At 42.2% G+C, this 25,220-nt stretch overlaps 1 protein-coding gene across 1 annotated transcript in view; it reads left to right on the forward strand.

Annotated features, from left to right (window-relative positions):
* The first annotated feature begins 2,961 nt into the window (after window positions 1–2,961).
* Window positions 2,962–25,220, forward strand: part of LOC306711941 (collagen alpha-1(XV) chain-like) — a 58,482-nt gene continuing 36,223 nt past the window's right edge. The window contains exons 1-2 of the mRNA XM_079181029.1: window positions 2,962–3,067; window positions 3,160–3,239. Coding sequence (XP_079037155.1) covers window positions 3,057–3,067; window positions 3,160–3,239 — 91 coding nt within the window. The 5' untranslated portion in view covers window positions 2,962–3,056. The remainder of the gene's footprint in view (window positions 3,068–3,159; window positions 3,240–25,220) is intronic.

The raw sequence follows: 25,220 nt of genomic DNA on the forward strand, positions 1-25,220 counted from the left end.
ATACCAGCAGGACCTCGGACTTGGACCCCTTTTTAATCTACGGCCACCCACAAGCTGAAATCACTCGCGCCCCCCCCCCCCCCCCCCATCCTCTCTGTTACTGTTTTCTTTGCATAGAAACACCAGTCTGTTGCTCTTTGTCTCCTTGTCTCCCTCCTCACAAAGAGTGGACTTTCAACTTTGTTTACCACCAAATACACAGACTGCTATGGAGACCTCGGATCACTCACCTAAAAGAGTGGGTGTAGAGGGGGTGTAGAGCAATCTTGGCAACCCACAAATTTGTGAATTAAACATCCATTGAAGAACGGTTAGATTGCGACACATATCTGGAATCTGCTGATTCATCACTTTTTGTTTCAGTGGTGACACGGCAACAGTTTATATACAACTAATTTGCACAGGCAAATATACTTTGAGGGAATCTAATTATTTTATTACATTTACTGGCAACTTGTTGGTCCAATGCAGGAAGTGGGACGTTCTTATGACCTGGATGGATGGTTTGGTGTTCACAACGCAGGACTTTCGACAACGATGTCAGTGTTTTAGATGTGATTTCTTTGTTGTACGGAGCAAAAACACTACATCTCATATAATGCCGTAATTGAAAACACAGACAAATAAGTATTTGTTTTGGAGGCAACATCCATCCAACCAAATATGCCTCCACCTGCCAGCTGTGTTTTTAAAGTACGAATGTAGACAGAAACGCAAACACTGACTCTTATGTGTGAATATCTGAGTTGAAAGCTTATTTTTTGTCTAAACAGAACCTCCATCATCTGCCTCAGAAACGGTGAGTAATCTGGACACCTGTGAAGCAAAGTAAACACCTGCAAGCATTTTCCTCCATGTTGGTTTATAATGACTTCCAACTAAACTATTTTTACGAGAAGCATGTAACAGCCCCTTCTGTACATAGTTGTTGGACGTTTTATGGTATCTTTTTCATATTTATATTGCATTTTTCTATTTTCTATTTCTTTAATTTTGCAGGACTTTGCCGAAATTTGATTTATTATGTTTGTTGTATGCATTAAACACGGAGGGAAATTCCTTGTAAGTGAAAACCTGCTTGGCAATAAACCTTATTCTAATTCTGATATATAACAAGACCAAAGGTTAAAAATGATAAACCTTTTTTCAGAGGAGGAGCCCCTGAAAATATTTTGCTGGTATTAAACCTGACACACACCAGACAAGACGTTTATAAAAAGACACAAAACCCCCACAACAGCTGTCAGGCAATATGAGACTAAAATGTTGTAGTTTAAGGAATTTCGCCTCACAACAGAGCTGGTCACTCCGCGCGAGGTCAGTGAAGTGAGGATGGCTTATCACTGATGCAACCCTCACTAGCAGCATCGCTCGCTGGCCGTGAAGGCTCTTATCTGTCTGAGCTGTCAGAATCAAGGTCTGAACACATCTTTATCAGCCCTCCCCTCTACCACACTGGCTCCTGCAGCTAGACTGGTGGATGTTTGTCTTTGTTTGTTGTCGGCAGAGTTTGGCACCAGTGCATTATGCACTTGAGTCGAGACATTGTGGCAGAGGAATCACTGATGGCATCATCACCAGCAGAGATGTGTAACGTCACTGTGCTCTTAATCCTGACTGTCACATATTGGAAAACCAGAGACAGCTAATGACTTTTCTGTTCAGTAACATATGCTCACAGACAAACCTATTATCGTAGTTCATTGAAAATGCATTTACTCACTGTAATACATTCATGTTCAAGGAAGCAGCTGAGAAGTGTAGATTTTGCGAGCCTCGGGATTACATCTCTTTGCGGATGATGTTGTTCTGTTTGTTGTTAAAATGTAGTTTGAGATCAACACGTGGATTGGTAACGTCAGCTTGAAGGCAAAGCTTCCCATTTTCTGTGGACCAGCCCTCTCTTATGGTCATGAATTTTAATAGTAAGTGACTAAAAGAATGATAAGCCAAAAAGAGTTTCCTTCACAGGGTGCAAGGGATCATCTTCAGGGAAAGCGTTAGGCGTTTAGAGTAGAGCCATTGCTCCATTTGAGATGTTTGGGAATCTGATCAGGTTGCCTACCGGATGCCCCTGGCCAGGAATTCTGCACATGTCCAACTGGGAGAGTTGGGGAAAGACTCACAACAGAATGGGATAATATTTCCAATTTTGCCTGGAATGCCTTAAGATCCTCCAAAAGGAGCTGGAAGACCTGCTTGGGGGAAGGAAAAATGCCTCGGATACCCTATTTATCCTGTTACCACCATGACTTGAACTCATGCAATATTTGACAACCCCTGAGAAAAGACCATGTTTGTATTGACTGAATGCACTTTTTGGATGGTTTTACTTCCAATACATTTGGGCATTTTATGGAAAATAAAGTGAAATTGGAAGTAGTGAGACACTGTTACAGTCTGATTAGGGATTTGGTTGAAAACACATTCATGCAATGCCAGTGATAAGATTAGCTTTTGTTTTAGCTGTTTTAATATTTACTCTGATCCAATTATAACTTCTTGTCTTCACTACTTTAGGCAAAAGTTTCCCCCTGAGGCATCTCCTCCCATAAGTCCACCAGAAAAGTGCATTAAAGCGCAGGGAAAGGGAGAGAAACCACACCAGTGAGCAGGAGCAGGAGTAGCAGGGGGAGGAGGACTTAACTGGAGTGTGTTAATTTGTATTTGGAGTTGTGATGTCTGAGGGGTGGGCTGGATTAGAAAAGCGGCGGTCCGTAGAGAGACACTAGGAGTCGGATTTCAGCTTTGCGAGGGCCCCTCGAGTCCGACTCACTGAAGCTGCCTTTGTTTGACTGGGAACCAGAGAGAGAGAGAGAGAGAGAGAGAGAGAGAGAGAGAGAGAGAGAGAGAGAGAGAGAGAGAGAGAGCAAGCGAGAGGAGGAGGAGGAGGAGGAGGAGGAGGAGGAGGAGGAGGAGGAGGAGAGTGCAAGGCTTTTAGTTTGGAGTGAGTGAGAGAGAGTGACAGAGTGAGCTCCATCTCTCTCTCTCTTACCAGGGCTACCACACATGAACAGGACAACTTTAGTTTGGATCTAAGCTTAACATCACTGAAGATGACTTCACGGTAAATGAAAGGCACTGTGTTCTCTTCGGAGAAGTTGTTTTATATCAACATTTTGGTCAGTTTTCCAACTCTTTACTCCTGTCTTTATACAGCATTCCCCCCTGGTTCTTTGGATTATTTCTACTCGCGCTCCGGTTCTGCTGCCGTCCCTCCTCTGCTCAGCTGTTGGACGGTATGTGCACTCTGTTTGTCTGTTATTGCTGGATCGTGTGTTTTTTCTTCTTCTTCTGCTGTTGCTGAACTTTCTGCTGGCTCATGACTTTTGATCTGCTGAATATGAATGGTGAAACTGTTGCGCTCTGGTACTGGAAACAGATGGTTTTATATTTAGGTACAGGATGATATTACTTTAAGAAAGATTATTAAAAAAGCTAAATTAAACAACATTGGTATACTGTGTTGTTGGGAGATCATGTGAATGTTGAGGTGACATTGTGAACTTAATGAATGTCATAGTTATGTTCAAATAGTGATGTTGTAGCTTACAAAATATTCAGAAAGGCAAGCAAAGTTCTCTATTAATTCAATATTTAGCTTTCACGCTTCATGCACATGTAGATGATAATTAAAGTGTCTCTATAGCAGAGACCATGGGAAAGTCTTTAGGGGTTTTACGTTTGCGTTTTGAAAGGCATATTGGCTTTAAGACCCCCACATTTGATAAGATCAGTTTGTCCCATGGGATGCTTAATGTGGGATTGGAATGTGTCCAAAGTCACTTTACATTGAACTGTTTATACTGGAAGTATAACGGTGTGGAGAGGGAAACATGGCATTCCCCAAACTTTTGGGAACCATTGTTTTTAGATGAACCTTTAACCTTTAATGACACCAGAGCCCATAAGGGAGACACCTGCAGGCTCCTGTGCTGTGTTCTGTGTGATGGTTTCAATTATATCTCGACTGATATGTTTCTCAGGCCCCCGCCGTCTTTACTGACTGTTTTCACAGCTTAAATCTAGATTTTCTCCACCATGAACGGATCAATCGGGACCCGTCAACATGTTCACAATTAGTGCCGAAAGCACTGCAGAGTTTGTTTTCCATTGCAATTGGAAACAGGCCTCCCAACGTGCACGTTGACTGACAGGCTCTGCAATCAGTAGCAGTGCACAACTAAGGCAGCGGAGATGAAGTAATGCTACTGAGTTTTGAATGTGTGTGTGTTGGAAAGTGCTTGTCAGAGATGAAGGTCATTGTCAGTTATGTCTGAGAGCTTCATTTTATTACTTTTCATCCTTGAGACAGGCCAATTTGCGATCGCTGCTGTCGTCAGTGTGCTGGAATCCAGATTGGCATTTGCAGCTACGTGTGTGTGGGTATCTTGACCTATGATTACCACAAGGACCTCCATGTCACAAAAGCAGCATTGTCAAGGCCCGGTCAAATAATTACGGGGTCTCTTTAGCTAACGTGGCCCCACGGAGCTTAATTTTCCGAGTCTGACATTTTAAATTAAACACCACTTTGGCTCAAAAACTGCAACTGCTTTGCAATAAAAAAACCCTGTCCCTAATTATGAGACGAAGTGGAATATGATCTTGTTGGAGTGAGTTTTGACTCAAAATAAGTTTTGGATGTTTGCAGAACAGCAGAACTTGACAATAGATGTGTCTAAAGACTAAAGAAAGGCCTTTAAAGTGTGATTTCATGGTCCACTTTCCTCTACTCTAGATCCTGCAGAGCCTTGCTGAGCCAGAGGCTCCGCTGTCAGGCTGTTTGTGCTTTTGCCATATTCCTCTGCCATGATTCACTTTTTCAAGAGTGGGGAAAAAAGAAGTGTGTGTGTGTGTGTGCGAACGCATGCTGGCTCACTTGCCAGAGAGAGAGCACCGGGGACAAATATTTCCAGCTGTAAATATTCTTGAAAACAGAGCTGTCGCCGTGGCAACATTAACATTTCTGTGCTCGATTGTTGGAATACAACCGATATAATCTGTGTCCTCAGTGTGAAAGAGTGCATGCTGCTTCTTTCAGCTGTGCCTGTTAGTGTGGTTGCAGCAGAATTGAATTTACAGACAAGAGTACAAATCTGCATTGTTTGGTTGTGTGAAACACACAGTGAATGGATTTTTTGTTGTTTTATTTTTGCTAATTCAGTGCTCCGCCTCCGAAGAATGAGAACTTAGCAGTGGCTTAAACATATCGCTTTGACATATCGCCCAGCTGCATCTGTGACTAAGCGATAAACATATTGAAAGTTAAATAATTTAGCACACGAATGAACGAGTGCAAGAAAGATAAAGCCATACGAGTGTGTGAATGAACAAATGCTTCAGCTCGGGATGTGCCCCTCGCTAGTCGGCACCACATATATTGGTTGATTAAACCCATTATTATCGACCTGATTACTGACCGGCTTGGTTCAGGGGTCAGTCTGGTTCTCTCCCGATCGACTGGATTGGCTCACTGAAACTAGCCGACTAGCTAGATGGGTAGCTAGCACATATGCTAAAGGATAAAGCTAAGCTACAGACTAAGCAGGCTAACGCCAGCTGGCTTGATGAATCAAACTTGCACACGTAGATTCTGATGGTTTAGGTGACGCCAAACCAGGACTCTTCTTAGACCACAGTCCCTGCCGGGGTCACTTTGCACCACACACAGGGTTCCTGAGGCACAGTCCTTAGCCGGGCGACCGGAGCGGACACAGTTCCATAAGATTTGGTTATTGAAAAATGTAATACACGATTTAAAATGTCTCTTGTATGATATACGCGATACTTTTTTGGACAATTGTGTATTTTCTTACTTTTAAGACTAAACGACTAGTCTTAAGTTTATATTTTTATCTCAACATCAGGAAAATTAGTCGTTAGGAACATTCCTAGCATTGAAAAACAAAACAATTAGTGAATTAATGAATGAACATATGTAATTATTAATAATAATGAGGTAAATAAATGAATGATACAAGTAATCAATTAGTATGTGAGCAGATTAATTAAGGAACAAATGCATGATCTCACTGCAGTGGAATATCTTATCAAGATGTTTAAAAGTCAACAAAGCATCATAGTGGCTTTGCACCGAGTCATCTTCAATAAGCCTTTGTTGTTCTATAGTTCATGCTTTTCATTCTACAGAAGAATCATAAAAGCATGATCTTAATCTTTACTAATGAGCAACTTGTTGACAAACATATAACATATTTCGCTGGTGCACTGCTCGTTATGCATACACATATACGCACACGTACACTTGCACACGCTTGCGTATGCTTATCAGCCACACCCACCGAAAGAGGATGCATATGCACATCTGCTGTGCACATGGTCGTTATTCCCAAATGTTGAAGAGAATGCCCGGGACACAGTTGGCTGTTACGGATAATGAATATGATGATGTGGTTGATGATGCGAGTCTCAGAGAATTTGGTTATGGTACTTACGTTGAGGCGATTATAATGATGATAATCATGATGATGATGATGATGATGGCGAGGACAAGAGTGACATGAAAATGACGAAGATGACTATGATGCGAGTCCGTAGAGATCAGTGACGTGTATGAAGGGTGTTGCTGGATGTAACCAACACAGAATCATGATGTTTTAGTCTCAAACAGATTCATAATTGGAACACATTCGACCTGCAGATGAAGCTGTTTGGATAAATGTCACTCTTGCGTCACCGATGGGCTTCAAGTTCATTTGAAGAGTTTGCCTCCAAAACAAAGCAGATACCATTTTGGAAGCAAACTGACATTCCCTGTTTTATCTGACTTTTAAGTAAAACAAAGTCTGGTCTACTAACAAAGGCAGGACTCGTCAATTTCATCTTTTTTATCTGCTGTTTGTTCAGAGAAGGTCAACTGAGTTTGCTTCCCCTCCCACAGCTCAAGTTTATCAATATTTCAACCTCACCAACCGTTACATCAGCACCACTAGTCCTGAACTAAACCAGAAGTGCAACCCAGTGCAGGTTTAGGTCAATCTTTTTATGCAAGAAGTGTACGCTGCACATGGCATCTAAACTTATTACTGATGAAAAAAACACCATAAAAACATTCCCCAAGAACATAGAAAGCTGCAGAAGGAATAAAGGGAACCAGACTTTGGTCTGTTGTAGTTAAAAGGAAGACTGGCGAAGCATCTCTGCTTTATTAGCTGGTAAAATTGAACACAAAACCCTATGACTCACTTTCTTAGTTGATGCATAAATGTGTCTGCAAAATGTTGTGTTATTAAACAGTTTACAGCCTCCTCTCCTCTCCTGTGTCCAAGCGAAAGCTGCGTAGAAGGCGATGTTAAAGTGGAGAAAGTAAATCAAAACAGGGATGTGACAGAAGCTGTTACCTGAAGCTTTGCTTTCTCACTTATGTCCACACAAATATGTTGCGTTCATTTAATCTGTTACTTTATTAGCATGAACTCAGCTGAACATACAATAGGTATCAGTGACACCTGTAGATTGGCTCTTCGTTGTTGTCAGGAGAAGTAAGATGGCACTGAGTTTAAGGAGGTAATGTGTAATTCCTTCCATTTGGTCTTGACTCTGACTTGAAGAGACTCTGGTTTGGCTTCAGTTTGATGGTCATCACCCTGCAGAGAGCTAACATGACGTTATGATTCAAAGTGTAATTTAAACTCAAGCACAGTAAGATTGTCGGCGCCGTCCAACAATGATTTCATGAATGAGCAAAAAAAACAGCAGCGGGGACTTTTAAAGTCGGTGACATTTTCCTATTAATGAATGTCCAGTTTGTTCCCAGATGACGTAACACACAAGTCAGTCTGCTTCTATCCTGTTCATGAAACTTATTTTTTACACGTATCGCTGTGGAATGCATGATACAAGGCAGGTCTTTCCTGAGGAATGAATCCCATCGATGTGCACCAACGCTGTCAACAATTTCAAAACAAAACAAAGGACGACTCACCAAACGTTAGGCAAGGTACAAGTGGCCAGATGTTCTTTTGTGTACACTCTGCATGTTGAGAGTATTATGAGGTCATGATGTAAGTAGCGTTTACATCTTAGATATTTGGCAGATGCTCACATGAAAAGTAATTCACTGTTACAAAACCATAAATACAAAATATATTCTGTCAGGGTTGATTATTATGCTGATGTGGTTATCTGGTACAGTGAGAGAGCTTTTTTTTAACTTTTTGGCTCAAGAACACTTTGGCAAAATGATGGACATGTGATCAGGATTTCTGGACTTGGTCGTTGTTGGGTCACACTTTTCCTTCCTATCCAGTTCGACGTGCCAGGCTGGAGCTTAGCTGTCCATTTGATCTGCCTCATATCGGAAGCAAAAGTCCCATCATCGAACAGAAAACTGAAAAGTTAAACAAAAAAATGTCCCAGGAGTGACCACGTAATATCTTCTCCCTTTAAACTCGAAACATTCAAACCCATGAGTCTCTGAAACTTCAACAGATTCATAATTGAATCCCCTCTGAATTAACTGGATTTATATTTGTGTGCTTGTTCTTGGGAGAGTGACACGAGCCCTTTCTGTGGCTGTTTACTCAGCCATGTGTCTGCAAGCTTAAACTGATCCAAGATGCTCTGCGGGTTGTGTGTGTTGCACATGTATCTGCATCCCAGAGCTTTTATTTTTACTTTGAACAACTGTTAGATTTGGTCCAATAGGACAGCTGTTTCCATCTTCTTCTGGCTCCTGATTCATTTCTTTCACTCATAAATAGATGCAGCTTGTTGTTTTTGTCACTTCCTCCCAGTGATGAGTTTGACTTTGACTTTATTTTTACTCTTTGTTTTTGATGAGGAGATGTGACGAACTCATGGAAACAGGAGACAATGTCAAAGCAGTAAATGGATCACTATTATAATAATATTAATATTATTAGTGATTCCGCTGACTAAACACTTTGTAGATGTCTGCTCCACAGTCCCCGGGCCTCGATGATTGTATCTGCAAATTATCTAGAATAAACCCCCAAACCAAAAACATGTGCGTTATCCTGAGGGGTAAACAGGAACCGCTTAATGCGTCCGGGACACAACAAGCCACTATACTATGGTCTTGAACGAGATAGAGGACTTTCTTCAACGTGTCAAACCAGAGGACAAACACAGGATGTGTTAAGTATGGGATGGATTCTGTGTGGGAGGCTGACCTCCGTCCTTTGTACTCTTATAGTTTATTGCTGTCTGTTTTATTTTAGAAAAGAAACGTACAAGTGATATGTAATTTAGTGGGACATTTTTTACAACGTATTGTTACCAATTTGGGATTCTTAAGATAACACATCTTTGTTTAACCCTTTCAATTAATTCTTCCTTATCTGAACATCAGTCATCACTCATTGAAATCAAAGCTTCGGCCATCAAAGAGCTTTTACACTAAATGTCCTGAACGCCGTTTGATGTGGTCGACTGTTCTCTCTCCACCTTGCCTTCATTTTGAAGTTTGGACGGAGAAGCACTTTGCCTCCTTTCTCTGCTGTTGTTGTTGTTTATGCTGTCTTTCCATGTCATGTTTTTAATTCCAAAATGTGACACATCTATATATCAGCAGCTGACTTTAAGTATATTGATCCTTTTCTTCTGCTTTGATTGTGCATTTTATACATATAAGGCACCTGTGCATCCCCTCCCCTTTCCATCTTAAGTGGTCACATGACCCTGAAGTTTCTCTCAGTGGATGCCGAGGGCTAATATAGCAGAACCAAAAATGAGCACATTTAAAACCTTAGGGAGCAACACTTTGAGGGCGTCATGGCGGCTTCCTTCCTGTGAATTAATGTTATTTCTTCATTTTTTGGGGGGTATAACCATGTTGAGCATCCACACATATGTCATAGGTCACGTGTTTTGGTGCATTTACACAGCTTTAAAGCTTAGAGGAGCAGGCCTGCGACTTGAGGATAATAAATGATAAACCCCAGACCAGCTTGGAAAAGAGAAAATCTTTCTATCACGACCACACCCACTGACGGAGTTCCCTTGAGCAAGGCTCCTAACTGCCCATTGCTCATGGAGAGCTGTTCAGTGGCTAATGACAGACTGTGGCTGTTGGCGAAGTGAGTGCCACTGCAAGTGTGACGCAGGATGAAGAGAAAATTCCCCTCTGTAGCTGAGTGTTGGAAGATTACAGCACATAAACATGGTTACGGTTGTAAAGGGCATGCTTGTGACTGAACCACAGTACATCCTGTGTACTACGAGGAAGTTAATAGAACGTATACGTCTTCCTGCATATTTGCTCATAGGTTGCCGTCAGACGGGATTAGAGGTGCATCAAAACTGCAATTTACGATAATGTAACGTGCCTCTGAATGGGCATGTTTGTTTTTCCGGGAGCGGCCGGCTTCCTGGCTTTTTGCACCACAGAAGCCCCGATGGGTGAAAACATGGAATGTTCTGACGGCCTGGAAAGAGTCTGTCAGGGCCGGAAAGACAGTTGAAACAAGCAGGTGTCTGTTCAGCCGGGTGGGGACCACAGAGTGGGAGAGAGGACATGTCCCGTCATACATGATGAGCTCATGGAGTGCAGAGCAGCCGTGTGTGGCTATAAAACATGCACAGTTATTTACTTCAATCCTTGTTAAATTTGCATTGACATGTGTGTAGATGTATGCAGCGTGTTTCTGCTCCGGTGTCTGCGCTGCAGATGGAGTGCTCCTCTAATGACAGAGCAGTTGTTGGCGGGAACAGATTTATGAAGGTTTCCTTTTCTTTTTCTTTGACTCTGAAATATCACCTTTACCCTCCTTTGCTCACTGATCTCTTTGATTAGTGTGTTGCATCAAAACCAGGATGTTGGTGTTGAAGATGAGGATGTTTTCCTGCCTGTGTAATCTTATTGCCACTTTGACTGAAGGTAACGCCTCATTTGAAGTCAGGTTATGTCTTTTTGGAAGTTAAGCTAATCATCGGTAAAAGCACTACCAGGAGAATCGAAGCGATTCAATTCAAATTCTAGACTTTAACATCGAGACATTACAGGGAAAATCTCACTCAACAAACACAGGCTTTAATTTGCTCCTATAACCGCCTCCACTTTTGTAGTATTTGCTCCCCTTCAGCCGTAAGAGCACTAATGTGGTCGACCACTAATGTTGGACGATAAGGCCTGGCTCCTCCCAAAGAAGATGTTTGATGGGGTTGATGCCAGAGCTCTGGTGAGGTGGTCCAGTCAAAGTTCTTCCACACCAGAATATCTCTGAAGGATCAAGATTAAGATGTGTACATGGGGTGTCCACATAGTTTCTCTTCACTATCTTGCTCGGTGAATACAAAATCGTAGGTCTACTTTTAATAAAACTGGCTCAAGCTTACCCAAGGTCAGAGACCCGGCAGTGTTACTGGTATGTTGTCCCAACCTTGAACCTTCATAGCTCTGGTTTTGTCTCCTGTCTAGGTGATAGATGACTTCTGGTCATCGGCAAACAACCAAAAAAAAGACTTCAAAGACCTTGAGTCTTGAGTTTAAACTCACCACAGAAACTCACACGTTGCTTTCATTTGTCTTGTTTCTGAAGTTGGAACATGTTTTCCCAGTCTGAAGACCACCAGCTTGATTCCCATTGAAATGACGAGGGGCTCTTATGATGTCTTTTTGGTGGACTTCATTGGCGGTTTTCTTTGGCAGCCTGAAGCGTAATGGAGGGAGACGATGGTTTGTAGCAAAAGAGTGACAAACATTCCCTGAAGAGCATCTGCAGAGGGTCCTGAGTGTTTCACAGTTGGAGGTGGGATTAGTGGTGGTGTTGATGGCGTTTTTGGCGTGTGTCACTATGTGTGTGTGTCTGTGTGTGTGTGTGTGCGCTCAGCTGGTCCGCAGCTGCGTTGTTTTTAAACACACAGTCCACCCACCTCCTGAAAAACCCCACCACAACTCTAATTAATGGTGTGGTCTCAATTGACCTTATTGTGTCCCCACCACTGGTGAGTAAACGTCAACAAACATCTGCCTTCTGCCCTCCTCTCTTTTCTTTGTTTAATTACTGTCTTACTTTGCATACCTTCATTCATGTGTCAGAGCCTGGTTCTGTCCTTTTTCATTCATTAGCTATCTACCTCTCTCTGTTTACCTGAGCGTTCTTTCTTCCTCTTCCTTTAAAGCGGAGTGCTGTTTACTGTACTGTGTGTTTATTTATCCTGCAAATTTATGGAGGAAATGATTTCACAAAGTATGTGAAAATTAGTCATTTTCTCACCCTGGTTTGCGGTTAGCTCCCTGCCGCAGTGTCTGATGTCGGCCTCTCATTAGCACTAACAGTTGTTATGTTTATGCATGTGGTAGACTCTCTCATTTACACCCCTCCCACACCATGAATATGTTGCACATTGCCATCAAAAAGAAAGAAAAAAGCCCTCCGTGGTGGTAAATAAGCCTTTTATTAAATCAGACTGCTGTTACTGCAGAGTACCCTCCGGTCTTTCCCTCCATGTTGCCCTTCTCTTACAGTGTAAGCGCTCACAAAGACAGAGATGGTAAGATAGAAGATGTAACGCCTTCAACATTGACTGGAGTAGGGTTGTGGCTTCGGATCACAGCATTCAAACTCGGATACGACAGACTTTTGCGAGCTGGAATCAAGAAGGCTGCAAACAGAAATGATGTCAAACATCTAGTAACTCTCTGACTTGGAGGACTTAATATAGATTTGTTTCATATGATGTAATGACGTGTCCTAAGCTGTTGAGGTCTCTGTAATTATACTTAATGATGGTCTGCAATTAAAGAGTTTCCCAAAGGGATTCTAACAAACAGCTTCACTGTTTATGAGAGAAGCATTTTGGGTGTTTTTCATTTCTCTGCCCTCTTTCATCATTGTCAAAGCTGGATGTCACTCCGGTACAGTCCTGCCTTCAATGAATCTGAAACACTTCTAATAAGCAAAGAGCGGCCAGAGATGTGATTTTGATTACTTTCCTCTTTGTATACAGTGTATTGCAGAGATATACGAATGTGTCTTCTCTGTGTATTATCTTAATGTTAGAATTAAAGTCATGTTGGGCCAGTTCATTTGAGCTTTTACTTTAAAGAGAAAGCAAGTTTCACATCTGCCCAGTTTAAAATGAAATCCTGGTTCGTGCACTAAAGTTGACAAGCAAAGCAAGTGCAGCCATAATGAACCATGTCAGACAATACAATGGAAGAAATATCATCAGGCTGGCATTGTTTTCTCAAACACTAGTTGATTCAAGTGTTGAAAATTGATTGATGGTTGATTGGGAGAGCAGAGCAAATTGAACTCTTTGTATAGTGCCTTTCTTCTTCTTCTTCTTCTTCTTCTTCTTCTTCTTCTTCTTCTTCTTCTTCTTCTTCTTCTTCTTCTTCTTCTTCTTCTTCTTCTTCCTCCTCCTCCATTGGTTGAACAATGCTGTCATCGCTCAGTCCATCAGGCAGCACCAGACATCCCAAACTGGTGCTCAGGCCTCCAGAGCTTTCAGCAGCGTCTTTTGACCAGAATACGAAGAAAAAACAGATCCGCTTAGTTCAACATCTATTCTGCCCCTGAAAACTCTCCTGATGCTTTTATTACATTTAACCAGAAATGTCTGGTCATCATGTGTATCATTTGGTCATGCTTTGGAATTAACAAGAGAAAAAAAAACGAATTTATTAAAAATCTTTTTTGCTGTTTCAGCAACTTTTCTCCAGTCTGGCGACTATCAAACAATGGGAATTAGGAAATAAAATGGAATGAAATAATCAGCTGGATTTTTCTGTTTATTTGCCATAAGTGGTCCTGGTAAGAAGCAATTTGCCTTCTCAAGAACTGCCTCTTCCCTCGTGGTTCAGTAACGAAGTACCCATAAAAAGCGAATGAAACTTGGCATTGTGGGAGAGCTGTAGGCAGTAGTTTTAATGGGAAATCATGGCGGTTAGAAGCATGTATCTGGCAAGCACAACCTGAGATTAACTGCAGTGAAATGCTGGTAGATTTTGTTTGTGGTTTGTCTGGCGAACATAGAGGTTTCTCTAGACGGACGATTCAATCTGAAACTAGTCAATTCTATTATGTTATGAATTACAATTTCTTGGCGTCCTTGATTGTTATAATTTGATAGTGTTCTGCTCAGATTTCTTCTTGTATCAAAAAATGCTTTCATTGATTTATGTATGTAATCATGCAAACATTTTTTACTTCTATTAATACAATACAGTACCAGTCCATTCTAAAACAGTTTTGTTTTAGATGTAAGATTTAGTTTCAAAGCAAAAACCACCGTTGTTCAAAGTCCCTGCTCACAAATCAGCTTGCAGCTCTCTCTGAAAAGTCTCCTTTCGTTTGAACAATGCCCTGCATATCCCCTTATCGGCAAACTCTAACAGCTTAGACAAACCTGGCAACATGGCCAAAGGGAACCCATTTAATGTGATGCTGCTCTTTTTGATATCTCTCCCACTGGCAGCAGATACTAAACATGAACTCCGGCCCAATTTCCTCTCAGCAAATAACACCAACTGGGGAAATGCGTTGCTTTTGATTGGTTATCGAGCATAACCTGACGGCGAACACTTCGTAACAAAGAAATCCAATTTTGACTGAAGTTTTTAATCTTTTGTTTCCATTTGTTTCATTTTTTGTTATTGCGTGTTAGCTGAACAGGGTTAGCTGAACATACAGACAGTTATTGATTTAAAAACGTTTGCAAAATACCTTCAAATATATCTGGCAGGCTGTATCGTTCTGAGACTGAATTGTATTGGACGGATGGAAATATCACCTGCGTTTTTAGCACTTAACTCTGTAACAGTTTCCTTTCGTCCTTCTTTTCCCTCATCTCACTCCCAAAGACATGTTTTTGATGGCATGATTGTGAACCTGACAGCTCACCCCCGGCCCAATATGAAGTCTGCTGAGGAGCTTCACAGCCTTCCAGTGACGTTTCCAACAGATGATGCAACGTGCATGTAACGGTCTGGAACACGAACAGGGGGGACGGGCAGGATCATAGTTATTACTATTATTACAGCCTTGGCTTGTCTTGTAACCCTGGAGCTCTGAAGTGGAGAGTGACATGGTGGTCTTTAGGGTTAGACCGAGGTCTTCCCTGGTTTGTGGTTTCAGTAACATGTTTCTTCCATGTTCATTGGGCAGCAGCAGTCAACTATAACTTTAAAAAAAAAGACTTGTGTACCCAAAAAATGCTTTGCTGCAGATGACTTTCTCTGATATTCTCAACTAGGAACACATTGCAGAAAGGGAAGTTCAGATGGGTTTGTTTGGTTTGCCCAACCTCTAAAGATGAGTAAATAAGGATAAGAAATCTTGATGCACACCAGATACCAATCAAATGTTCCTAAAAGTATACAAAACTGTGCGTAGAAACTGTATCATGACACCTGCATTAGAGACAGTTCAGATTAAGTACTTTTAGAAATGTAAAATCTTTATAAAGTTTCACTTCACATATGAAAACATGAACTAAACTGACCCAAATCCTTTCAGACCCAAAATTCCTTTCACTTTCATTGTGGTCTCATCGGGTCAGGTCGGACAGCGGAGATGAGTATGACTCTGATGTAAACATGTTGATATTTCCGCGTGTTTCTCTGCCAAAGCATCCCAGAATCAGGTCTGTATAATCAGATAGATGCAGAGTCTTGATTATGTCTTTCAGTCCGGGGCCTGTGCCCGCTCCTCCCAAACTATCCCAACAGGTGTTTTGGTTTTTCAGCATTTGTTAGCAATTTGCATGCATTGCCAGTACAAGGAAGAGGGGCTGGAACCAATTTAGTTTGAGAAATTATATTCAAGGCACAGCACATCTAGTAAACCGTTTTAAGGAGTTTGTAAGCTGTAGTTGGAACAGAAATGCACCTGGGATTATTTAGAGCAAAGGCTAACGATAGAACAAATGAAAAAAAGACGACTCCAGCTGAAGCACCAGCTGATAACATGATATATCATATCAGAAAGTTCAAACTCCATAAGCGGATCTTGATTCCCTGTTTCTTGAGATACTTATCATGGTCATGTTGTCAGTTCATCTCCCGGATGAGGAAATGAGCTCCAGGTCAGATGTTCAGGATCAAAGAGCCTGTCAAAGGGGCCAGCAGGTACTTGGTGAGGACTTTTATGGGTGCTAACAGCTACATGCAATCTCCTCTGTTATAGGAGGACAAGGAGAGAGGCCAGCTTCTAAATGTGCACAGCTTTACACCCATGCAAGAACTCACACTTCTACGCACGTGTGCCTGCAGATGTGTGTCTGTAGACCGGTGTAGTCGTAACATTTGCTCCTGGATTAGGTTACCTGAGCCATGACTGTAAATCAAAGTGTTCATTTGGTAGAGCTCTGAGGCTATTTGTTAGAGAAGAAAGAGGTTGTTTCTCTATGTGTGTGTTTGTGTGTGTGTGTGTGTGTGTGTGTAGTCTCTAGAAGTAAAGATTAACGGCCTAACTTCCAGTTTCATGGCTGATTATTTCTGCAGGTGTTAGGATTGTGAAAACTATCGTTACAAAGATTCCACTCAGAAGCAGTGTCAAGTTTGGTTGACCCCCATATGCTCACTTTTATGTAAGACAGTGATCGCATTAGATACAGATATACACTATGAATAGAATTTGGTCTTTTTTTGTAATAACTGATAACGTAGCTTTATTTTTCCGAACTTTAGCCGTTGCACCCACACTGACATATTTAGTAGTCTTCAGCACTATTGGTGCTCTGGTCAAAGACGCTTCGACTCCATTTATGCATACGGTAGAAGGAGAAACGAGGTGGATCCAGTGCTCACTTCACTACAACATCAAATAAAGAGGAGACGGCAGACGCTGGACAAACCCAGTGTTTCCGTTACATGCATTTTGCAGCGGTGACAGGACGTCAATCTATAGTAGAGACAGTAAAGCTCTTCTTAAGAACACCAGGTACAACACAAACTTTGCCCACTGCTGCTGATAAAAATGATCCTTGAGGAGAAACTGCAAGCCTCACTGGCCTCTTTCCATGTCTGTGACTCCCTTTACCATGTATACTCAACAGGATGCCAAGTGTTAGAGCCAGTAATAACAAAATAATAGGGTTTACTCTATTTGTTTCATATGTGCTGTGAAAAATGATTAACAATTGAAGTGAAGACCTCGTAACTCTGATCGTCCCCACAGTTTTTTTTTGATCAGTTTGGCCAAAACCCATGGCATTATTTCAACATCTCAACACAATGTTTTCATTAAGACGTTGACCTTGTGGAGACACACGAGTCGAGGATGTTCTCTGTGGAGTAATATGAACGCAGTGTGAATATGGTGACTAAAATCATGTTGACTGTAAAAACAGTGCCGATGTTTCCGTCATGCGGAGCAGCAGATGGAGCAGAGACATCACAGGCGCTGGTGATCCTGAGCAGCCGGACCGTTACAGTTCACATTCTGTGAAATTGCACCCTTGGGATCTTGGCCGTTTGCCTGTGTTGTTTTTTTAGAGTGTTTGTTTTAAACCAAACCTCTTCTCTGCTCCTCTTTGAATTCAACTTTGTACACCAGAGCCGACGAGGAACATGTGGTATAAGCAACGTAAAGGTCCCCTTCAATACCTGAGTACAATTTTACAAGGGGAATAAGAGCAGGCAGATCCAAGTGTTTACCCAGTGTTTGTTATTAACTTTAATAAGGACTGTGAATCTCTCACCGCCTCTGTCGTTTATATATATTGCTCTCTGTAATTGCATCTTCCTCTCTTTCAAACTAAACTCAATGTTTCTCTTTCTCTCTCTCTCTCTTACTTCTACTTCTTCTTGCATGTCAAATGCAGTTCAACACATGTCTAAACCCTGCAGATTATACCAATTCACATGCTTTTCTCAGTTTGCCCAGACAAGTAGAATTGCCACTCCATGTCCAACTTCTCCGACAAGGAAAATCCAGCCACTCTGAAAACAATTAAACGTCTGTCCGTCCACCTCCAAATGAGTACTTCTAAAAAAGCTCTGCCTTTGTTTTGGCCACACCACTCCAAGCAACAGACAAGAGGAATTCCAAGTTCAATTAACTAGCCAATGAGCTTGACCTGGTTTTGGCCCGACAAATGATGCTAACGGCTGCTGAGTGTTCTCAATTGCTGTAGGACACTGGGGTCAAGCATCGGGGTCCTGGGCTGAACCTGGACTACATTTTCACCCAATTTAGCAACTAATTGACAGCTGCATTCAGAGACAGTCGGGATGCATGAAGACTCCCTTTCGTGATTTGCTCAGAGGTTTGTTGAAGGAGCATTTTGATTTCAGTAGTAATCTGCATCATTCTGGCTGCAGGTATGGCGATGAGTATTAGCGGCGGTAGTATGGCAGCAGTCAGTAGTGAAGCACCATGAAAGAAACAGTGCAGATAAGAGTTCTTCCTGTATTTATTCCAGTTATGTTTTTCCCTTGGTTCCTGAGACGCAAAGCAGTTCTCCTTCTCGGTCCAAGAGGTCTTCATTACAGCCAATGTCGTGAACTGGCTAAAGGCGGAATTACTTTGTATCAATTAGAAATACAAGTGATGTGAAGAACAATACAGCCCAATGTCACATACAATAACATTGGGCTTGAAGGGGTCGGGCACTGATGTTGGGCGATAAGGCCCCGCTTGCAGGTGGCATGCCGGTTCTTCTTAAAGGTGTTGGATGGGGCTGAGGTTAGGATATTGTGCAGACCAGTCAAGTTTGTCAAAGCCATATCTTTATGGACTTGGCTTTGTGCACAGGGGCAATGTCATCTTAAAACAGGAAAGGGACTTTCTTGTTGGAAGCAAAGTATTGTCTTAAATATAATTTGCCCTTAATTGACTCTAAGGGGCCTGAAACAAAGAGTACCAGACCACAGGTTATGTGGACAGGGTCGTCCACTCACTGAGCTTTACAGTTGGCTGTAACTAATCAGGATGGAAGCGTTCTTCTGGGATTTGCCAAACTCAGAAGTGCCAACAAACACTACAATTTACATCACACAACAAAAGTATTTCCTTAATGATTCATCTACATATTTACAAGATACACAATGACTACCTCTCAGATGTTGTTTCTTTTGCCCCTGTCTGTATGACTAAACAGGAACCTTTTACAGGCACCACTCACTTAAAGTGGCTGCTCTATGGTCTGTAAAAAAGAGTGCATATATCTACTCAACCAACAGCAATGAGCACATTGAGCTCAGGTCATCCAGGTCATTGTCATCTGGGTCAGCCGGGCCCGGTCAAGACTCTCTAAACAGTGACAGTGAACCGGCGCCGTGGAAGCCGCCTCACTTGAGTCAATGAAAAGGGCCGGACTGCACGCGGATTGGCCGAGGTCCCGCTCTGCAAACTGTACAGCGAACAACTCGCGCTGCAGAGCCAAAGCAGATGGTATCACTCAGACCCCCCCCCCCCCCCCCCCCCGCCCCCACTCACCCTCCCTCTGTAGGAACAGTTTGGATAAGCTACACAAGTATCTCCTATGTGATGAATACAAACATGCCAAACCTTCGGCTGACCGCAAAGCCATGGCATTCATCACTGGAAAAGAAGGAAAGCGGATCTTAAGGGATTGCTTTATGCCTTGAGGAGCTGATATGGATAAAGATTAAAAAGTTATATGTTGATGTTCAGCTGCAGATGTTGAGCCTTCAGTTGCACCTTAGCACATTTGCTGTCGTTCTACTTTTTCTCTGTCTTGGTCTCTTTATTTTTCCATTCCTTTTCCCCTCCCTTTTTTTTTACTCTACTGACAGGAGCCCTGACAAACCATTGCTATGTCAAAAGGTCCTATTTGCTTTCTTGATTTAGTGTGAAAGAAGCTGTACATCTTCCTCTCTTTTGCCTATTTTAATTCATGAGCGATTGATTCTTTCTTTCTCATCCACATCAGCTCATCCTCTTCTTTTCCCTCTTGCACACCATTTGTTGAGAAATCACCAGCTCATCTGCTTCCCACCTTTTCCATGATGAAGTAAGAAAGAAGCACTTTCTCACCAAAAGTTCTGCGTTGAAGGCTGGACATGCAGGCGGCAAGCTGCCAAAAACAGGCAGGGTTTTTTTTTCGGCCCATCATTCATCTGACACTTTGGTCAGAGTGCAGTTTCTACAGCTGGTTAAACACAGCTTGGGGTAAGCCGAAACAACGTGCCGTTTACACGGAGCCCCATGACATCTGACCCCTGTGGACGTCCGCTTTTACCACAGTTGCTTTAATTAACTTGAAGGCAGGGGTGAGGGAGAATCACTTCAAAAATGTTTTAAACACTATTCCACATCACTTTAGATATTAACAGATCTGATGAGAGGTGAACTCCAGCTCTTCTTTGGCATGGCATTTACTTGCTCTGTCAGCATTTTATATTCTACTCCGAGGTTTTGCCTCTATAACTGTGAGTATATACATTTACTCTCAACGTTATTTTGTGTTTTATTTCCTTAAGAATGTCTGGAAGTAACCCTCCAGTAAAGTGCCAAACCGGATGTTCTAAGACCAGGTTCTGTTCTATTCGGTCCTCTTGTGTCTTTTAGAATATTGGGAAGAATTTCTGCACCGGCGTCCATTTTGTATTTGAGTGAGCAAACTTTAAATTTGGCATGGCCATTTTGGGGTTTTTAGCTTGTCTAATGCAAAACAAATGAAGAAATAAGCTGTAGGGTTTAAAACAGTACAAATTGTTCAAATGAATGAAGGCACAGAATGAGAAATGATAAACGTTACTATTGCTTCCTACTTTATTTCCACATTAATCAGACCAAAATGGTTTTAACTGTATTGTTGGGTACTTTATATGTCACTTGCGTGATCTGTATTCTGAGACTAGGATAAGTACACTAGGAAGCATAATGAAACACAGACCAGGACATGGAGGAACAGTGATACAGATGTTCATCTCTACCTGTATACCTAAGCAATGAAGCAATGAAGAATGCAGTTTTAAACTTGACTTCTGTTTTTAAATTGCAAAAACATGCACCTCAAAAACTCAAGTCATTTTGATATTTGTGCTGAAAAGTGACCCGACGGGCTTTGAGTGAAAAATGAAGAAAAAAAAATGGCAGATATTCCCGTTTACAAAGGTGATACTGTTCTCCTGCAGACACTGCCAAGTTGGTCCCCATATTAAGATGGAAGATAAGAATCGTGAAGGAGCGGGGAGTGTGTGTGTATGTGTGTGTGTGTGTGTGTGTGTTCAGACCAGACAGACAGGAGTAATACTTGGCTCCACTGTCTTAACCAACTGAACTATTTGGCCTTTGGCTCTCTGCAGCCTTGGACATGCCAGCTTGTACGGGCACACGGAAAAACGACCCTTATCGGTGACCCCAGTCCTGTCCACTGTTGGCTTATACGGGCACACTCCAGAGCTTTGAATCACTGGTCCAGACTCGCACCAAAACAACTTTCAATCTGCAGGGACAGTTTGAATTTCTGTATAACTCAGCCAAGTCGATTCCTGTACTCCGTGGCAACCTGTGTTGTTGCCAAGTATGAGGTTTTAGTAGAAAGAAACGGTTCTTTAAGTGTAACATGACATGGACGGAGTGTGAAAGGTGCAGCAGGTGGGATATACTATGTTATTCACCAGGTATTTGTAACATGAAATGCTCACTCTGCATCAAATAAATTCTAAACAGTCAGCCCATTCATTTAGAAATAAAAAAAAAAATATATATATATATCACGGCACCACAAGCTTATTCTCTCCTGACCTGCAATGACCCCCTTCCTCCTGGATGCTACACTTACACTGCTGTCATTATGAAGTCATTATATGCTCCTCTTCCACGGTCTGTTGGAGTCACACTGAGACCTTTTAACCCCTTTTAAAACCTACAGCAGTGCTGCCATTAAACCCCAGTGTAGCGTCAGCAGTCTTTCCTGGCAGACTTCTACTGTTTTTCTAAGACCTACTCAGCGCTAAGATATTTGCAAAGTCAAATAACAGCTATTTTGGGGACACAAAATAACAGACAACTTTAGATCCTTGAAATCGTATCTTTGTTCTCAGTGTACTAATGTGACCTACGTCATTTGACTGAACTTCTCATCGTCTGTAAACTGTTTGAATTTGCAATAAACTGCAACCCTTCTCTCACGGGAGAGAAAGTTGATCGAAGAACAGTTTTTCACCAGAAGTCAGTGCAGTTCAGTAACAGCTTTCCACTGCATACATTATCATACATTAAATGGACAGTAGTCCGTAAGACCACCGGCCGAGGAGAATCTGGTTCGCCTCACTGAGAGACAACCCTGCTCCCCAAGATGGATGTTGGATGAAACACAAGAATTTCCTCTGCTTACCGCCCAGCCCCCTTTCCCCCGGTCCAGACCTCACTTTACCGGTCACACAAGGCTCCCGTTGTGTGTGTGTAGAGAGCCATAGAAAGAGAAACTTTTTTTTTAAAAGCCGCATTAAGAAACATTTTTATGTCATAGTTGCAGATTCAAACTTGTATGGTCTCTGATGGCCCTGTACCCAAAATTGAGGTTGTGGCCTCTTCCGTGAAAATCCTCCAGGGCACAAATAGTGAACAGGCAACCCTTCCTAAGCTCCGCCCCTTTTCACTCTGAGCTCCAATAACTGTTGAGCAAGCTTGGTACCAGGCAGGACCTCGGTCAACATGCCCCTCTCCTCACACCTCGATAGATAAGCTACGTTTGTTAACATGAGTAACATTACCATGTAAGTCTCAATCTTCACGGACACATCGTATTGTACTAGTCACATCCTAAGATACCTAATGTTAGCCGAATGCTAGCTAGCTAATGTGTAGCTCCATCAAGAGGAGTCTAATGTCTGATCACCAGGTTTGCTGACGCTGCAACTGTTGTCGTCACTGGAAAAGATGTCGAGCTACTTCATCTTCTCCGCTTTTGGCAACAACTTTCTCTCCAACCTGCATTATGCAATTCCATCCCAACCACTTTATCCAATCCACATGGGAGGTCACGGGCCAATAAAGCCAACAGAGCAATCAGAATCCTCCACGGCAAAAAGTGGAGACAACAATAGAGTCATCAAGAACTTGGACACTTCTCAACTGCGCCCTACAATTCTGTCCCATGAAAATCACAACCGCATCAGTGACAAGGCCCACAATCCGTGCAATAACACATCCCATCCCCTCACATCTGGGAGCCTCGCTCGGTGGTTTCAGTACTGCAGCTGGCATCAATAAGAACGAGACAGTGCGCACTACCTCATTCAGCTGCGGTGGGTACGGCGAGTCATTCCTTGGAGCAGAAATTGACAGATTGGAGCTGAATAAGATCCACTTGTTCAACAACGACACAATGAGGTGTGTCTGTTTGGGCCACAATCAAAGGCAGCGGCTGACAAATTGCAAGTGAAAGTAAGTGGAAGGAGTGTTTTGCAGGAGCTGGCTCTGCTCTTAACGCATGCATAGGCTAGAGGAGCACAGCATTCTCATCAGACAAATATAATTACTGCGATAAAAACCTGATTAGAAATATTCAAAGATGCATTGTTTTCAGTCTTGAAACGTTCCTGAGTTTTAAAGATACTAACCACAGAGATTTGTATTTAGGGTCTGTTATTAAAACCACTTGAAGCTCTCCATCCAGCTTATAAATTCCTCCCCTCAAGTATTATTTATACTTGTTTGGCTGCTGTGGAATTTCCCCAAAAATACAAAAGGTGTAAGATTCGTTTCCCTTTACCTGACGAGGTAAGTGAATTATCTTTCTTTTTTTCCCCACCCTGGGAACTAACAGCCCGAGCACAATGCTGAAGTAGTTGTCACTGGGAATCAGGGTCACTGGGGTTAACTGGACACAGAGTTTTGGTTGAGTCAGTCTTGGCTCTGAGACTTCGTAGAGCAAACTTGCTGAACCAAGAGCATAACGTGTCAGGGAAAATCGATGGTTATGTAATCCTGCTGATAGAATTTGGATGTGAGTGGTGGTGATGTTGTTGGTTACGGACAGGATTTTTCTTTTCTTCTCCAGACAGTAACGCTTGCACATTTCTGTGGTTCGTGTGTTCTCAGCAGCTGCATCACGACTACTTTTGTTTGTTTCTTGTGAAACTTATTTTTAAACACTTTTCTGTCATTTCAAATAGTTCGAGCAGGAAATACCCTGAAAAAATGCGCTCATCGCCAGCCCGACGGAGACTGATTGGCTCCTCAAATTAGTCCTGTATGTTTTTGTAACTGCCATTGGCCCGATAAGCAAGGTCAAATCGAGTTGTTGATATCTTAGAGGAGAACAGAGTGGTAGAGAGAGATTTATCCAAATATGAATTAAAATGCCTGTGGCTGTGTTCCAGCAGTGAGGATGGCGAGGTTTGAAACGGCTTATTCAGATTCTCGTAAACCATCTGGTTCATCTCACAAGCAGTTGAAATTTAAGTCGAAGCTGTTTCCATTTTATGGGATAATCGGCTGTGCTGTGTTATGTTGATGTCCTGTTGCAAAGCTATGAGAGCGTGAACTCATGTTGGCTTTACTGTGGAGAATGGCCTTCTGCTTCATGAGGACTGTTGGCACTCAACTCTGTGACAAACACAAACGTATTTAACATTGTACTTTTGAGTATATATATGTTATTAATTTGTGTATACATAGAACTGTTTTGCAAATGGAAGGAGTCTTTTGCAGGAGCTGGCTGTACATTAAAGCTGCACCAGGTAACCCCACACGGCAGCTCCAGATATCTATTTGCATTTCCGAGCATATGAAGGACTCCTTTGTAACTGCGCTACCTAAGGACTGACTAAGAGTATCTAAGGTGATTCACCATGGAGGAAGAGACACATGGAGGAACCCGCCCTCTTAACAGCAGGAACGATTTTCCCATGCAAATCATCCCGAGTGCATCTTCACAGTATTTGTCTCCATGTGTTGCTCACATGGTTCAGTTGCTGCAGTAAGGTGCTTGCAACACCATGGAATCTGTTTGTCCCATTGGAATGAATATATGGGTGCAACATCAACCACAGACTGTCTGTTTTGGATCAAAACGTCTCTGAAATCCTGCATCAAATTGAACAAATCTGGTAGCTTGCTGACTTTGAGACATTCTTTTTGTGTTAGATCTGTCCCAGAAATGTTTTTCTGGGAAACCCACTTTTTACGAATGAGAAGCCACCGCGACCCAATTCACGAGAGCCTTGTCTATAAATCAATAGAAGAGCCAATTTGTGCGTGAATTCACATTCCTGATCATTTCTACTGCCGTTTTACTTTATATTGTCTTACATTGGTTAACCAGCCATTTTGAAAAGAAAGAGAAATTTAGTTTTATGCATGCAAACA

This window comes from Pholis gunnellus, assembly GCF_910591455.1.
Source record: "Pholis gunnellus genome assembly, chromosome: 20".
Lineage (NCBI taxonomy): Eukaryota > Metazoa > Chordata > Actinopteri > Perciformes > Pholidae > Pholis > Pholis gunnellus.